The sequence below is a fragment of the Chiloscyllium punctatum genome, chromosome 12 (assembly GCF_047496795.1).
Source record: "Chiloscyllium punctatum isolate Juve2018m chromosome 12, sChiPun1.3, whole genome shotgun sequence".
Lineage (NCBI taxonomy): Eukaryota > Metazoa > Chordata > Chondrichthyes > Orectolobiformes > Hemiscylliidae > Chiloscyllium > Chiloscyllium punctatum.
In genome coordinates, this window is record NC_092750.1 from 69261668 (window position 1) to 69280252 (window position 18585).

The window sequence follows — 18585 nt, forward strand, 5'->3', positions numbered from 1 at the left end:
TTCACTAGCCTATGTCCTTTTGAGGTTAATCATTATCCTTACAATTCACAATACTTCCAAATTTTGTGTCACCTGCTATTTGATTAATTGTTTAAAGCCATTCTGTCTTTGCACTCCATTTGCTTAATATCTGCATTTTTCCAATCTACCACAACACAGCTACTACAGGGTACCTATTTACAGCATCTACTACAATCTTAAAATCTTCTCAATGGTTTTATTTTGCACAAAAAGTCTTATCTTTTTGATTACCACTAATTTTATTCTCACTTATCATTGAAAATATCATCTTTAATCGTTAGTTATTTCTCTCTTTCTACAATTTCACCTTTCCCCAGCAGAATTTATAAACTGGTATATTTAATTCCCACACCTGACTATTTTGCAGTCATACTACAATCATGTCTACGAGGTCATACCCTTCAACTTGAATTTGCACCTGCAGTTCCTCAGTTTGATCCTTTTACTCTTTATACGTATGTAAAGAATATTATTTAGAGTTTACACCTTGATCCAGTTACTCTAATACTCTACACACACAATTTATTTATTTATAACCCTGGTGTTCTGCTGCTGCTGAATGAGCGCTGTTCCGACAACATTCAAAAAACTCAACACATCCCATGTAAGCAGGAGAAAGTGAGGACTGCAAATGCTGGAGATCAGAGCTGAAAATGTGTTGCTGGAAAAGCGCAGCAGGTCAGGCAGCGACCTGCTGTGCTTTTCCAGCATCCCATGTAAGCAGCCTGCTGGAATGGTACCCTATTCAACATCTTAAATATTCAGTCCCTTGACCTCTGGCATACTATGGCTGCAGCATGCTATACTGCCACAACTTCCCAAAATTTCTTCTACCACCAGGACAAGGCACAAAGACCAGCATTTGCAACCCACTCTCCAAATCACACGCATTATCCTGACTTGGAAATATATAACAATTTAAATTTTGGAACTTCCTTCCTAATAGTATCATAGAACTAACGTCACCTTATAGGTTTCAGCAGTTAAAGAAGGTAGCTCACTATCATCTTCTCAGGGATAATTGGGAATGGGCAAAAATTGCTAGACTTGCCCACATGCCATGAACAAACAAAATATATTCTGATTGGATCAGCTGGTTGATGTTGATAAGGTATTTCTGACAGTATGGTTTTTTAAAAGTTGTTATTTCTTTCAGACCTCTGATCTGAGCACAGTTTTTAAAGATTCAGCTCCCAGCATTCCATTAATATTTGTGCTGTCGCCAGGCACAGATCCTGCAGCTGACCTGTATAAATTTGCAGAAGAGATGAAATTTTCAAAAAAACTGAGTGCCATTTCACTAGGACAGGGACAGGTAAGCAAAAATATTTGAAATAGAACTTGACTATGCAGTCTCGCTGCCTCTAGGGGGTTCTTGCTGGTTACCAATATGCAGGCAAGATTAAACAATAACATGATAAATGAAGGAGCTGCAGATGCTGAAGATCTGAAACAAAAGCGAAAATTGCTGGAGGAACTCAGCAGGTCTGGCAGCACCTGTAGAGAGAAAACTGAGTTAACATTTCGAGTCCGGTGACCGTTTTTCAGAACTGAACAGGACTCGAAATGTTAACTCTGCTTTCTCTCCACAGATGCTACCAGATTTGTTGAGTCTCCAAGTTCTGTTTTTGAACACGATAATCATGGTGGTTAAGTTTCTGGTCTAGTGTAAAACTAGCAAGAACTTATAAAGCATTTTGAAAAACCCAGAAATGTGCTTTAACAATGTAACATTTTTAGGAAGTGTTTTCTATCACAAATGTAAATTGAACTCCTTTTATTCACAGGGGCCCAGGGCAGAAGCTATGATGCGTAATTCTATGGAACGTGGAAAATGGGTATTTTTTCAAAATTGTCATCTGGCCCCTAGCTGGATGCCTTCTCTGGAGAGACTTATTGAAACTGTGGATCCTGACAAGGTGATTTTTCTGATTTCATATGAAGAGGGATAAATAATCTATGTGTAGATATCAGTTCACTCCTTTTAATACAATTTGACAACTAGCTCTTTACAAACAAGATTGAAGATTGTGTGGAAACTACTGGAGTCATGAAAGTGTCATCTTTATAAATTCAACTGATCAAGGACGATGTAAAGAATGTAGAAAGAAATTCTATAGTTTTGGTCAATCTGTCCCTCAAATTAACCCAGGAGCGTTTGCCTAGTTTTCCTTCGGAAGATGGAATGGGTTAGGTAGAGTTTCTTGGACTCAACAACACTGACCAATTCAATAAAAATAGATCTATTGTCTTCTGTGAAACATTAAGTACCTTTACTTGCCATACCTGTATTTAAGTAACTGTTAGTGTACATCACCATATAAAAGATAGTTATCTTTTAACCCAATAAAACAATCAATTGTTAAGTATTAATACCGAAGAAACAGTCTATGTTCCAACAGACAGTAGAGTGTATTATCTGCAGTCCTCAAAAATAGCAAGCAGCAATAAATTTTAATCTGCTTGAACATTAAGCAGCATTCTTTTACATCCAGATACAACAAATCAGTGAAGGAAATGTGTTTGATGGGTCAAAATAGTTTGCTTTACTTACTCGTTTGGGCTTTTAAAGAATTTCATTCATACACACGTTTTCTTAACCTGAAGGCATCCTAAAGCCACTGAAGTATGTTTGAACATTGGTCACTTGATATAATGTCATATTGTATGCTGTTGCTGAAAGAGTGGGATACTGCATACTGATTTCCATCAATACAGTTCCAAATCAGTTGCCCACAACACTTGTCAATTATCATGGGAAGAAATTCCTTTTATTTTCTTATTATTTTAAATGGCACCTAACATTCATTCTGTTAAAAGAAAATAGCTCCTATTCAAGCACTACTTCTCACATACTCAGGATGCCAAAAAGGCACTTTTGAAATGTAGTCGTTATTGTAAGCTGCAACCTATATATGCCTACAATTGGAAGCAGTGACATGGTGAAATCAAACAATCTGTCCATCAATGGATAATCACTGTGGGCTGGATTTTATGAACACCCACCCCGCCCCATGTGGCCTTTTGACAGTTTAACAGCTGTTAATGATTTGGATAAGGGAACAAAATATAACATCTCAAAGTTTGCAGATGATACCAAGAAGGGTGGGAGGGTGAACTGTGACGAGGGTGCAGAGATCCTTCAGCACAATCTGGACAGGTTGGTTAAGTGGACAAATCAATGGTAGATGCAGTATAATTTGGATAAGTGTGAGGTTATTCACTTTGAAAGCAAGAACAAGAAGGCAGATTACTACCTGAATAGCTGTAAAGTGGAAGAGAGAAATATGCAGCAGGACCTGGGTGTGCTTGTGCTGAAGGTAAGCATGCAGATGCAGCAGACAATAAAGAAGGCAAATGGTATGTTGGCCTTCATTGCGAGATGTTTCAAATATAGAAGCCGAGATGTGTTGTTGCAATTATACAGGGCCTTGGTGAGGTCACACCTAGAGTACTGTGTGCAGTTTTGGTCTCCCTTTCTGAGGAAGGATGCTCTTGCTCTCGAAAGAGTGCGGTTTACCAGGTTGATTCCAAGGATGGTGTAACTGACTTATAAGGAGAGATTGACTAGGTTAGGATTGTTTTAACTGGAGTTCAGACAAGTGAGAGGGGATCTCATAGAGACTTATAAATTTCTAACTGGACTAGAGAGGGTAGATGCAGGGAGGATGTTCCCAAGGTTGGGAGCGTCCAAAACCAGAAGTCACAGTCTGAGGATTCAGGGTGGACCATTTAGGACGGAGATGAAGAGACATTTCTTCACCCAAACAGTGGTGAGCCTGTGAAATTCATTACCACAGGAAGCAGTTGATGCTAAAACATTGAATGTATTCAAGAGACCGCTAGGTATAGCACTTGGGGTGAATGGGATCAAAAGTTATGGGGAGAAAGCACGATTAGGCTATTGAGTTGGATGATCAGTCATGATCGTGATGAATGACGGAGCAGACTTGCAGGGCCAAATGGCCTTCTCCTGCTCCAAAATCTACGTTTCTGTGTTAACTGATGTGAAAGTTCATGGATGCTATGCCTGCCAGCTACTGTCCACCTCTTACCCCTGTCATAATTTGACCAAGAAGCCCACCTGCCTGTGGGCTAATTGAAATCCTTATTTAATTAAAGGTCACTTACAAACCTCATTTTGCCCCCATTGGGATTTAACTAATGGAAGGGCAAGGCATTTGTGCCACCATGGTAATGTCCCTATTTTTTGGTCAACAGATCTGATTTCAAGTCCCCTCTCCCCTGAGGTAATACATGTCATGACATGCCTGAACAAGTTGATTAAGTTATCTTAATCAGTGGCAGGAGGGCCCATGACAAGCAACCAACCTGAAAGCTTTTATGGATCGTTAGTGGCAAGAAGGTGAGGCCTGCTTAAGAGGCCATCTAGGTTCATTAGAGTACCTCCATGATCCTTCTCTGCCAGCATCCCCCAAATCAGTGTGTCTCATTTGTCTGGATCCTGGTACCTGGATTAATGGTGGAGTATTACACCACCATAGAGTATCGGCATAAGAGGTCCTTTTCTAAGATAGCAAGAAGGTTTATTGAATGATAGCAATAAATACAAAAACATTTTGTCAGTCAAAATTAATATAACCTTAGGGATCTATGGATACATCTGTTCTCTCCAAAAGCTAGAGGAGAACTCCTGGTCACTGCCTATATATGACATCAGTAAAATGAGTGGAGCCAATGTAACACGAACTTTAACCCCTTATACAATATGACCCACCATATTCCCTCTACACTGCCCTGTCTACCCCAGCTGTCCTTTGCTTGCCAGGTCTTCTCGCCTAACCACAGCAATACCCACTGCTCAAGTTACTTTAACTCTTACTCCATGGATCTTCAGGGTCAAGGACTGGGTGCAGTAACTGTTCTAGCAGTAACTACCTCTCCTGGTAGCACTGTGGGGACTGGAGAAGTGCTGGCTATTTGATCAAGCAGCACCTCCAGATGGAGAAGAAAGTCTCAGCATAAACCAGTTAACAGCCTGTCTGACTGCTATTAAGTAACTGCTTAAAAAAAACTATTAGAGAAAAGGTAGGTTCACTCCCAACATTTTGTCGTAGGAGGATTTCAACCTTGAATTTTGCAATACCAAGTGTGGCTATGTGTGTGCTTGACTGATTTTATGTTTTAAAATTCAGGATTAATCACGTGTTCTTTGTTTTAATATCCAGGTTCATCGAGACTTCAGGATTTGGCTGACTAGTTTACCAAGCAATAAATTTCCAGTGTCAATCCTTCAAAATGGCTCTAAGATGACAATTGAACCACCAAGGGGAATAAAAGCAAATTTACTGAAAACCTACACGAACCTCACTAATGATTTCTTGAACTCTTGTTCGAAGGTAAATTTATAATTAATATTTTATTATGAGTATATGGTTTTAATTATGTGGAATACTCGCAATACTGAATAATTAATATTCAACTCTTCTCTTCTTCCTGCCAAAATACATAACTTCAAATTCTTTCCATATTTTACCCCATCTGCCAAGCTTTTGAAAATTCAGTTAGCCAGTCTATATCCTTGTGAAGATTCTTTGTGTAATGCTCAGCACTTGCCTTCCCACCTATTTTTGTGTCATTTGCAATTTTAGCTCTACTACATTCACTTTACTCATTCAAGCCAACAACATTTATAATCAATAGTTGTGACCTCCACACACACCCTCCACACACCAAATAGTGCCTTGAAACTGTTTCAAATTGCCATCCTAAAAATGCCCCTCTTATCCCAACTGTCTGATTTCTTTTAGGTAATCAATCCTCTACCCATCTTATTATATTACCTCCACCACCCTGGGCTCTTAAAGGAGACAAATGTGTGATACCTTACCAAATGCCTTATGAGAATCCCAGTATATTGTACTCTATTATCTATCCTGCTTGTTGCTTCTCAAAGAATCTCAATAAACTTGTCAGGCATGATTTTCCATCCATGAAGCCATACTGACTCTGCCTGATTATATTATGTATTTCTAAATGCTCTGTTGTTACTTTTTTTTATCATAGTTTTTAACATTTTCCCAATAACAGATGATAAACTAATCGGTCTTAGTTATCTTTTATTTTGTCTTCTTTCTTCTTTAAGCAAAGGTATTTCAGCGACTGTTTTCCAAAACTCTAGGACTTCTCCAGAATCTAAGGATTTCTGGAAGATTATTCTTCTGGTTCTGTAGCTATTTCTTTTAATCTCTTAGGCTGTGACCCATCAGGTTCCATTTACTGTGATTGTTCTCAAAACAAATACACGTTGGAATATCACAATGAATGTATCAAATATCTTGAAAGATACCTCTACTAAGATATTAAGATGTTGGTTATCAGGTCCAAGAGTTTTGTTGGTTTTAATTCATACCGTTCTCTAGTACTTTACGCTACTGATATGAATTAGCATACACTCCTCACACTCAATATCCCCTTGGTTCACCATTATTTTGATACTAATTATGCGCTTTCTATTGTGAAATCAGTTACAGGTCTTCTTTTTTTTAAACTGTCTCTGCCATTTCTAAATTCCCACTGCAATTTCATACTCCTTAGTCTTCAAGGGCCCAAAAAATACTTTTACCTCCTCCCTACCATTTTATATACTTGTAGGGCTCAGTAACTGTTGTAAAAAGCCATCTATTTCATGAATGTCTTTTAGGGAAGGAAATCTGTCATCAATATCCAGTCTGGCCAGCTGTGACTCTAGGCCCACAACAATGCAGTTGACTCTAGTTGTCCCTCTACCCTCCTGACAGTTCATTATACTTCCAAGCCTATGTCATCTGTACATTCTGAAATTGTGCACTGTACACCTGAGTCTAAATCATTAATATATATTAAGAAAGCTACTGCTGGGGAACACCTGGCATATAGATAACTTTCTATCCATGAGAACAATTATGTCCCTTTTTATTCACAAACTTTAACATTATTGGCAATCCAGTTATGTGGCAATTTAATAAAAAGCCTGTTGGAGATTCATTTACACATCATTATCAATAGCTCATAAAAATTCATTAACACAATTTACATTTATAAATCCACGCTAGTCCTCCCTGTTAATTTTGTTTGGATTATTGTCTCTGAAAATTTTCCTACCACAAAGGTTAAACTGACTGGCCTGCAATTACTGGATTTATCCTTAAATCCTTTTTGACTGAGATTGATTCCCTCCAGTCCCAATACTTAATGGATCACAACATAAAATTAAAATACTTTTCCCAGTTACCACGATAACAAATGTAATAACTTTCTCTAGATCATGTTTTAAACTATAAGACCTATTAACCAGGTTTCTTAGTAAACACAGTTATTGGTTTATTATCAAAATAAAGAGTCAATAAATATACAATATTTGGTTAACATATAAAGCCAATAACATAGAAATAAAATTAGTTATCTCTCTAAACATCCACAATGCACACATCCAAAAACACACTCTGAAGAAAAATAATTACCCTGCAGAAATGGCTTCCTAGAAAAAATGCATTTTGGCCAATCAATTATTCTTGAAGGCAAAAGATAACCATAGGATGTCCCAAAGTGTGTTGCTCTGAAGTTTTGACAGCTGTAGTCAAGTCACAAATTACACACAGTTGTTCCTGAAATCTTGCAGACAGAGCTTGTTCAGGAAGGACAATCTTGATCCTCAATCACTCTTCCAAAAAGAGCGATTAATTTTATCCCTGAACTCAACCAGAGGCCTTTATTTTCAGAGAGAGATCAACTGGGCAGTTTGTTCTTAACAAGCTTTCCTCCAACTCATTGGTTCTTAACAGGCTTTTTTTAAACTGAATTAGTTAAAACGAGACCAGTCACTGTTATAAAACAGTCCCAGGTCTTTGATTTATAGGAAACTTTATTTTTAAAAGATCTCCAATGTCTGCAGTAAACTTTCAAATACCTCTTAAAGAAAAAATTCCAGTTATTTCCACAAAACTTGAAATAAGTCTATTTTCCACAACCCTTCAAATTATAATCCCTCCAAGTAATATTAAAATGTAAAGCATTTTGATAACAAAGATATCACATTTTATCCAGTTCTCTGGCACCACCCCTGTATCTATAAGAACTATCTCCACAATTTCCACATTTACTTATTAGTACTCGTCATCGAAACTCACGCGCCTTTCAAGGTGGTTCATTTGCAGTTTTCCTACCAATCTTTGTCATGTTTACCTGGTGCATATCCGTTCTCATCCCACTGATATTGCCCCCTCCCTCCAATTATGTATAGTTTTCCATCGCACCAAATAAACATCAATTAATTCTGTACCTCCCCTCCATACTGTTTGACTCCCATTAAGTATGGTAACTACAAAACATGCAGATAATCTTTGCCCACAGCTCCTCTGATGATTGATAGAATTTTGAAATAAGAAACTGCAGGTTTAGCACAAGTCCTGATGAAACATCAACTCAATTTGTCATTACAGTAAAACTTTACAATTTTTCCTTTAATTTCAGGTTTCAGATTTTAAGGCTCTCCTGTTTTCCTTATGTTTATTTCATGGAATAACCTTAGAACGTAGGAAGTTTGGGCCTCTTGGTTTCAATATTCCCTATGAATTCACAGATGGAGACTTACGAATCTGCATCAGCCAACTAAAAATGTTCCTGGAAGAGTATACTGAGCTGCCCTTTAAGGTGTGTGTGAACATTTATAATTGGAACTGCAAAGTTCTGAGTTATATTTTTTCTGGTTGCAGGAAGTCAAAGTGGGTAAGATAGAAGAATTGAAGATCTCTATCCATGGGAGGGGGTCTCTTGGTTCCGCGATCGGTCAAATAAACACTAGCAGTTCGGTCTGATTGAGCAAGATTTCACATTTTATTAATGGCTGGGCTAAGGTTGTCCAGCAACACAGGAGTATCTGTGTCCCCTGGATAAACTGCGCAAAATAGCTTAAAATAAAGATAATTTTATATGGTTCTTAAGAAGTAGTACAGCCTTAATTACAGAGCAAATCCAATAAATGTAATAAAATGACATTATGAACAGTAGGTTAACCCAATGATATTTCCTGGGAACCAACTTTGCTTTGCACATTTTATCTCTCTGCAACTAGGAAGGCCATCTACAAGGTTAGTAATTTCCGATCTAGCTTAGTTAATTCCATGCTGTGAAGGAAGCATTGTCTGCTAATCTTTGATTCAGTTCGTTCAGGAATGCAGCTTTTAACAGGGTAAAAAGCTATTTTAAACACAGTGTCAATTTGCAGCCTAGAAGCCACCTTATTATGTTACTTGATGTTACTTGCAATAAGAAGCCATTTTGTTGTTAGTAAGGTCACGTATTAAATAATTGCTCCTGACAATGTCCTAAATCCAGATTTTAGATCCTCAGAATCAGCACCATAGCTTAGAATTGTTCTGCTCAGTGTAACTGCCAGAAGACTGTCTATCAAAGAATTGCTTTTATTCATTCACATGATATAAGTATCATTAGCTGAGCCAGTATACTTTGTCTATCCTTAATTGCCCTTGATAAGGTGACGATAAGCTGTCTTCTTGAAACGCTGCAGCCCAGGTTCTGTAGGTAGACTCACAATATCATTGGGGGTGTGTGTGGTGGGTTCAAGATTTTTGACGCAGCAACTGAAGGCATGGTGAAATATTTCCAAGTCAAGATGGTGAGTCTTTTGGAGGGTGACTTGCAGGTAGCACTGCTCCAAAGTATCTGCTGTCTTTATCCTTCTAAATAGAAGTGGTCAAGGGTTTGAAAATAATGTTTAAGAAGCCTTAGTGAATTTCTGCAGCACATTGCATACTCTGCTGCTACTGACCATCGATGGCAAAAGGAGTGGATTTTTATGTCAACCAAGCCTTGACTTGGATGTTTGAAGGTTCTTGAGTGTTTTTGGAGCTGCACTCATCCAGGCATTGAGGAGTATTCCATCATACTTGTGCCTTGTAGTTGATAGACAGGCAAGGGAGTTAGGAGATGAGTTACTCACTGCAGGATTCATAGCCTCTGACTCACTCTTATAGCCCCAGTATTCATATGGACAGTCGAGTCTTGTCAATAGTAACCCCCAGAATGTTGGTTGTGATGGTAACGTCACTAAATATCAAAGATCGATGGTTAGGTTTTCTCTTATTGGAGATGGTTATTGCCTGGCATTTGTCTGGCAAGAATCATACTTAGAACATCAGCCCATCAAATGCAAAAGGGACTCAGACAGCAAGTCTGGGAGTCAACTTTGTGATGGTCATCAGCTGGAAAAGCCAATTGCCATTGCTGTTCTCATTTCTTGATGTTCACCTTCACAAGTTTGTACATTATGATAAATTGGTAAGAACAAGATGCTTACCCAGATACTGTGAATCTGATAATAAGCTGCTATGCCTGAAGTACTTTGAGTTTTTATCAGCATACAGTAGTATTGTGAAAATATGAATTGCATTGTTTGGGCTCTTGGAAGAAGTCCATTTCCTGATAGATTTGAGAGTTCCAGAGCATGAATGGAGTGCATCACAGCTCTGCATGTTCCATTCAAGTTGTTTTTATTTTAGTAGTTTCCTTGCAGTCAGGCTCAGGAGACAGACTCACTGAGTTTTACAGCACAAAAAGAGTCCTTTCAGCCCAACCAATGTCGTAAGTGGTCATCAAACATCCATCTTTTTCCATCCTACTGTTAGCTCTTGGACTGTAGCCTTGTATGCTTTTCAGTGCTCATCTAAATAGTTTTTAAATATCTTAAGTGTTCTCACCTTTTTCACCCTTTTAGGCCATGAGTTCCAGATTCCTACAACCATCTGGGTGAAAAAGAATTTCCTCAACTCCCCTCTAAACCTCCTGCTCTTTACTTAACTGTGATCCCTTTACTAATAGAGAAAGTTCCTCCTTATCTATCTCATCTGTGTCCCACAGAACAGGTGCTGAAAAGCTCAGAAGGTGCTCACAAGCCACTGAGTCTGTGTTGCAGAGAGTAGTAGCCAAAGAAGGTTTCTTCATACAGTTAAAATGCTGCAGTTGACTTTAAGGTGCTGGGTGACATTAAAGTTCCAAAAGCCGTTTGATAGCTGACAGCTGGTGTGAAGGAAGCCCATAAACAGTAATTGCTTGGTACAGTTGACAAAGACTGAGTGTAGCCTCAAGTAGCCAGAGGAGCAGAGTTGCAGGGAAAAAAAATTCAACTTTCTAGATGTGAGCAGTCATTGAAATAACCAGTGATGGAGTGGCAGGAGTAAATTTCAAGGCTAAATCTTCAAACTGAAGAAACAGAATCCTTGTAAAAGGACAAAGTTTTAATGAGATTTGAAGAAATGCGGTATCACTGATGTCTGGGTGGGTTGTTGAGAAATCCATGGGATCTGCCTTGAACTATATCTACTATTTCATGTGCTCTGGGGGGCCCTTCACCATAGTTTGTTCTCCATATTTACCTCGTACATATATCTTTGTCAGTTGTTTTCCTTTTCTAACATTTTATACTCAAGTTCATTTTGTTTGTTCAAAACTGTTGAAGCAGGTGACTTTATTATCTTGGTAAGTGCCTGGATCTTAAATTTCATCTACTGGAAAGAGAAAAAAGGTACTAGTCCTTAAACAAATCATAACCTAATTTGGTGGATTGTACCAACAGTCTAATAGTCTGCTGCATTGACCTCATAGGTACTGAAGTATACAGCTGGGGAAATTAATTACGGAGGTCGTGTGACGGATGACTGGGACAGGCGGTGCATAATGAACATTTTGGCAGACTTTTATAATTCAGACGTTCTAGAACAAGGTTTTATCTACTCTGAATCTGGAATCTACAGGCAGATTGATACTGAGATTGAACTTGAGGCAAGTGCAGACTTTTTTAAAAGATACTGTTTTTGTTTGATCTTTTCATTGTTTGCAATGAATGTATCTAAGCAAGTTTTTAACATTAACATATTTAAGATCATTGTTCTGAACTGATAGTAAATTAAAGAGATTACTTCTTCTCTTCTGAAGAAATGAATGAAAAATCAAAAAGTCATCCCTAAGAAACAAGTTGCCTAAATTTGTGGCATTCTCTGTTGAGTGTGTGTTCACGTTCCATTTCAGGATACAAAGTATATAATATTACAAACATACTAACAATGAGCAGAAGCAGGCCATTCAGCCAAACAAGCCTGCTCTATTATTCAATAAGATCAATACTGACCTTCTACATTCCCATTTACTCCAGAAAGTCTTGATTTTGTTGCCAAACAAGAATCTATCTACTTCTGTCTTAAAAGGAATCAATGACCTCACTTTCACCACCTTTTGAATCAGAGAGGGTACCAAAGTCTCACTACCCTCTGAAAGAAAAAAGTTCTTCTTGTCTCAATCCTACAAGGATGACATCTAATTTTAAAACAGTGATCCCTAGTTTTGAACTGACCCATAAGAGGAAGCATCCTATCCACGCCCACACTGTCAAGTTCTTTCAGGATCTTACACACATTAATTAGGTCAACTTCACTCTTCTAAACTCCAGTGAAAACAACCCAATACTGTCCATCTTTCCTCATAGGTAACACATATGTTCTAGGAATCAATCCAGTAAACTTCCTCTGAATTGTTTTCACACTGTAAGTAATCTAATCTAATCTAATCTACATTTATATCCTTCCTTAAATAAGGAAACCCAAAGTGTGCATAGTATTCGAAATGGGGTTTCGCCAATGCCCAGAAGAACTGAAATATAACATAGAAACTAGCAGCAAGAGTAGGCTATTCAGCTATTTGAGCCCACTCCACCATTCAATATGATCATGGTTGATCCTCTAGCTATGTCTAACATCTTTAGTTTTATGTTAAATTCCTCTTATAATAGAGGATAGCATTCCATTAGCCTTCTTGAATACATGCCTACTGTACCTTCATTCTAATGTTTTGCGATTCCAGGACCAGAATACATAATCTCAATGTACCTTAGAATTCCAAAGTCATTTTCCATTTAAGTAATACTCTGCTTTTTCATTCTTTCTGCCAAAGTGAACAACATCTTATTGTCCACATTATACTCCATCTGCCAGATTTTTTGCCCACTCATTCAATCTGTCTATATTTATCGGCTAACTCCTTATGTCTTCTTCACAAAAGGCTTTCCTATCTTTGTGTCATTTGCAAATTTAGCTACCATGCCTTTGTTTCCTTCTTCTAAATCATTGATGCAAACTATAAAAATTTGAGGCCTAGCACAGACCTCGAGGGACTCAATGTGTCGCATCCTGCTCTTCAGAGACCTTTTTAAGCATATTTGGTTTTTCTTCCAGCCATGCAAACTACCCCTACACCTTGAGCTTATAATTTCTGCATAGTCTTTAATGTGGCACCTTATCACATGACACTTGGAAATCCAACTATAGTACACCTCCACACCAGTGGAGGTCGCCACTGATGATGTTACCTAGCCAGGTAATGAAACGTCTGGATATCAAACCTACAGCTCAGCAAGCAAACCTACACCCTAAACCTCAACCTGAACTACAAACCTTCACAAACCTTGCAAAAAGTACACCTACTGGCTACCCTTTATCCGTAATACATGGTACTCCTTTAAAGAAGTCTCATGAATTATTTAAAATTGAATTTCTTTCCACAAAATGAAGCTGACTGTTCCCGATTGCCTTTGAATTTTTCTAAATGCTCAGCTATAACCTCTTTAATGATCAATTGTAATGTCTTCCCATGACAGACATCAAGTTAACTGGTCTAAAGCTTCTTGTTTTCTCCCTCCCTCTCTCCCTTTCTGAATAAAGGTATTAGTTTTGCTACTTTTCAGTCTGACAAAACCTTCGTGAATCTCGGGAGTTTTGAAAATTAACACTAATACTAACATTATCAGTTCCTTCAAGTTTCTAGGATAATGTTTCTCTCGACCCAGAAGCAAATTAGTTCACAGTTCCAAAGGTTTGCTTAATACTAGTTGACATTTGAAAGTGCCACTCTGCCATAGGAGTCATATATACTTACCATATTTCAACCTTTCTTCAATATGAAGAAGAATTCTATTCAATTCAAAATGTTAACTCTTTCTTTCACCATAGATGCTTTCAAACTTACTGAAGATTTCCAGTATTTAGTGTTTTCATTTAAAATTTTCAGGATCTGCAGTATTTTGCTTTTATTTTGGGTGCCTTTCATCTTCTTGGGTTGGTTCTGCCATTCAGTTAATCATAACTGATCTATATCTCTGTTCCATCATCACCCTTGGATAAGTAAGCTCCTGATAGCTATTCTAAACAAATAAACTTTCATCTTTTTGATGACAGCTGTATATATTTGTTCAAGTACATATTGCAGGTCATAAATTCCTATTTGAAGAACAGGAATTACTCCACTTTTCTGTACAACCAAAAGATGGTAAATCATTTCATTACTTGCTAATTTGTGCATCGTTGAGACCAAGAATATCTGGAAAGATATGAATGTTTTGGTGGTTAACTGGGAGATCACTCAGATTTCAAGTTTTAAGACCTTTAATGTGCTAAACTAAAAGCTACGTGGTCTAAACACTCTTAAGTAAGCAATTTATAATCTAAGCTACAGGGGAAAACATTTCCTAACCAGGTTTTACAGTAAGAGAAATTTCCTTCACTGTTATACTTTTCGCTATCTCTTAAATGGACACTTCATCCTCCATGGATCAGTCCAAAGTAGTTCTAAGTTCCTGTGGAATTACTTTTCTCTTCCTTTCCCAGCTCAGCAACTCCTCGTCCCAGAACTGACTTTGATAATGAGAGATGAATTAAGATCTTTCCTGTAGTCAAGTGGTGACTGACAAGACCACAATATTCTCTGTTTAAGGTGCAGAACTAGCTGCTTCCATATTTCTCTTTACTGTCTTTCAGATTTTTGCAGTCTGATCTGTTATAGGTTCCTGTTATAGGATTTGTTATAAAATTCCTGTCCACTGACAGTGTAATGGCTTCATATGTCCTCTTCCTTACTCAAAGCCAACTTATGTGGCCCGAGGAGAAATACTAATTAGCTGCCTTCTAGAACCCCAACTTCTTTCTGTCTTGGAATTATACAGTTTACAATATAACCAAATACAAAACCTGATATTCCTAGCATTCCCTGGACTTGGAGACTAACAATCTATCCACCATCAGCACTTTCTTCATAGTAAAGCAACCTGGGCACCACTTTAACCTTTAACGAGGAAATCAACCAGGTTTGTTGTCAGCAAAGTTCATAGAAAATCACATGACCCATTTATTCACCATTTTACCAGAAATTAAAATCACGTTCCCACAAACAAATTAATATTAAAAACTTTTTAATTTGTACCATTGTTACAAAATGGCTCCAGTTTTTCCCTATGTTAAAACTCATAATCATATTTTTGAGACTTTTAAAATGGGACTATAAGTCTTTCTTCAAAATGCCACTGTTTTTAAGCTGATCATAACATTTTTATCCATGTGGCAGTGTTTTAACATTCCCAATTATTAATTATTTCCATTGGCAACAGATTAGTTGAACAATTAAGTTTGAGCCCGTCACAGTCCAATTTGATTGGAAAATAAGGCTAAAAGTTATGTGAAGAATTAGTTGTTATTTTCTTATCTCTTGCACGTAAATTTGAGACAGAAAATATTTAAGATGACTTAAGACTTGTAAGCTGTTAATGTTCAGCGTTTGATACTTTTATTCGCTTCTGTAAATTATGAGTGCTGCCCAGCTGCTATCTGATATTACGTTTACTGGAGCTTTTTTTTCTGAAGATAAGGAAAATTGTTACAAATTGGCTTTGTTTGAACATTTTTGTCAGAGCCAGGAAATTCAAAGTAAAGCTGCATCTTTACCATTTAAAAAAATCATGGACGTTTAAAGAATTTGTATATCCAACAGACACTGAGTCGGGGGAATGTTTGTAGGGTCAACGAAGAACCTGACAAAGAGACAAATTTTCAGCAAATTTTTGAACCAACAGCAGGAAGTGATGAAATGAAAGTCTAAGAGTGTAAGACGTAATTCGCCAAAGGCCTTTCCAAAATATATTATGTATGGTTATTTGGGTATAATAACAGTAGACTCCAAATGGCTAGAAAGCAAACCACAAAAAGGCACAACATTTTCCCAGACCCTGCTAGAAAATAAATCTCACAATCTCCTTCAGAAATTTATGAATCCATTACTGCCACAAAATCTGTTTCTGTACACAGTACTACAGTTTTCTTGGCAAGAAAAATAATGGAATTTTGGATATGCATTAACTTTTGACAAATTAATGCCCTGCTGCATTAGAGAAGGATGTGGAACACTTATGAGAAATGACTGTAGAAAAAAATAAATGTTTCTGATAAAAATAGCAAAGTTTAAAGTGGACATGGCACTGAATTCTGATGGTTTTCACCACATGCCTGAGGAAATAACAGCACCCTCGCCACAATTTTTCAACATTATTACAAATGCAGACTGTATTGTAAACCTGAGGGTTGCCATTGTCTGATCTCTGCTTAAGAAAGGAGAGCAGGATAAACTAGATTACTTCAGTAGTTATTCTACTGGAGAATTTCACAGTAAAAGTACATTGAGTGCAACCAATGTGTATATTATTTTAAATTGTCCTACAGATTTTCCTTAATGGAGTCCTTAGACAGCATGGAGCTGTAAGATCATACACCTGATATACCTCAAATCAGCTGGTGGCAAACCTTCAGCATCAAAGGGGCATGGGGGAATAAAGTACAATTATCATTGAATTGTTGGGGAGGCAGTTGTGTAACTGAATTGTTGGGGAGGCAGTTGTGTCACTGTCATGTCACCAATCAGTGGAATAATAATCCAGAACCTGAAGCTAATGTTCTAGGAATATCAGTTCAAATGTCACCAAGGCAGATGGTAAAATTTGAATTCAATAAAAAAATCTGGAATTTAAAGCTAGCTGAATGGCAACCATGTAACAATTGTCAAAAAAACCTATTTGGTTCACTAATGTCCTTTTAGAAGGAAATCTGCCATTCTTATTCAACCTCGACACCACTGAAACCAGATGCCAACTCACAGACGCCAACTCACAGACACCTCCTCCTTCTGCCCCCTTGACCACGACCTCACCTCCCATTACCAAACCATTATCTCCAAACCACAACCTCATCACTTCAGGGGATCTCCCATCCACAGTCTCCAACCTCATAGTCCCAGAAACCCGCACCAACCAATTCGACTTCTTACCCAAAATTCACAAACCTGATTGCCCTAGTCAACCTATCATCTCCGCCTGCTTCTGCCGAACCAAACTTAACTCCTCTTATATCTTGACACCATCCTGTACCTCTTGGTCCAGGAACTCCCACATACATTCGGGACTCCACCTCTTCCATGACTTTTGTTTCTCCAGCCCCGAATGCCTTATCTTCACCATGGACATCCAGTCCCTGTACACATGCATCTGCCATGGCAAAGGCATCCAAGGTCTCCATTTCTTCCTCTCCCACCGACCCAATCAGTACCCCTTCACCGACACACTCATTTTATTGGCTGAACTGGTCGTCACCCTCAACAACTTTTCCTTTGAATCCTCCCACTTCCTTCAGACCAAAGGGCTAGCCATAGGCACCTGCAGAGGCCCCACTACATCTGCCTCTTCATCAGATACATGGAACAGTCCATCTTCCGCACTTACACTGGCACCATCCCAATCTTTTCTTCCAATACATTGATGACTTTATCCGGACTACCTCATAATCCCACGAAGAGGTTGAACAAGTTCATCAACTTCATGAACACTTTCCACCCTGACATCAAGTTCACCTGGACCATCTCAGACACCATCCTCCCCTTCCTGGACCTCTCCATCTCCATCTCCAGCAACTGAGATGGACATGGACATCTATTTCCCTGGACTACAGTTCCACAGCTCCCTGGACTACACCTCCTCCCACCCCTCCCCCCCGATAGAAACATTAGCTCTTATTCCCAATTCATCAGCCTCCACTGCTTCTGTTCCCAGGAGGAGGAATTCCACTCCAGGACATCCCAGAGGGCCTCCTATTTCAAGAACTGCCATTTCCCTTCCCACGTGATCAACAATGCCCTCCAGCACATCTCCTCCACTTCCTGCACCTCCGTCCTTCAACCCCACCCCTCCAACTGCAACAAGGATATAACCACCCAGGTGTTCACCTCCAACCCTACTAATCTCTGGATATAGCCCATTATCCTCCATCATTTCTGCCAGCTACAATCAGACTCCACCACCAGAGATATATTTCCTTTCCCACCCCATTGGCATTCTGCAGAGACCATTTCCTCCATGAGACCCTTGTTAGATCCACACCCCGTCCACCAATCCATCCTTCACCCCCGGTGCCTTCCCTTACCACCACAAGAGGCGTAAAACCTGCACACCTCCCCCCTCCCCTCCATTCAAGGCCCCGGAAGATCCTTCTACATTCAGCAAAGACTTTCCTTCACATCCAAACACCTCATTAATGTGTCTGTTGCTTCTGATCCAACCCTTCTACTCAGCACCATCCTTTTGAACTGCTCTACCGGTCCATTTTCCTTTTCACCTATCTGCTCCATCCTCTCCTCCGATCTATCACCATCACCTCCACCTACATCTATCTATCTCTCACTTTC

General features: G+C 38.6%; 1 protein-coding gene across 1 annotated transcript in view; it reads left to right on the forward strand.

The window, feature by feature from the left end:
* The window catches only part of dnah1 (dynein, axonemal, heavy chain 1), a 425483-nt gene that overhangs the window by 357948 nt on the left and 48950 nt on the right, over positions 1-18585 (forward strand). The window contains exons 69-73 of the mRNA XM_072582714.1: positions 1178-1336; positions 1809-1940; positions 5211-5381; positions 8494-8673; positions 11644-11820. Of these exons, the coding sequence (XP_072438815.1) occupies positions 1178-1336; positions 1809-1940; positions 5211-5381; positions 8494-8673; positions 11644-11820 (819 nt within the window). The remainder of the gene's footprint in view (positions 1-1177; positions 1337-1808; positions 1941-5210; positions 5382-8493; positions 8674-11643; positions 11821-18585) is intronic.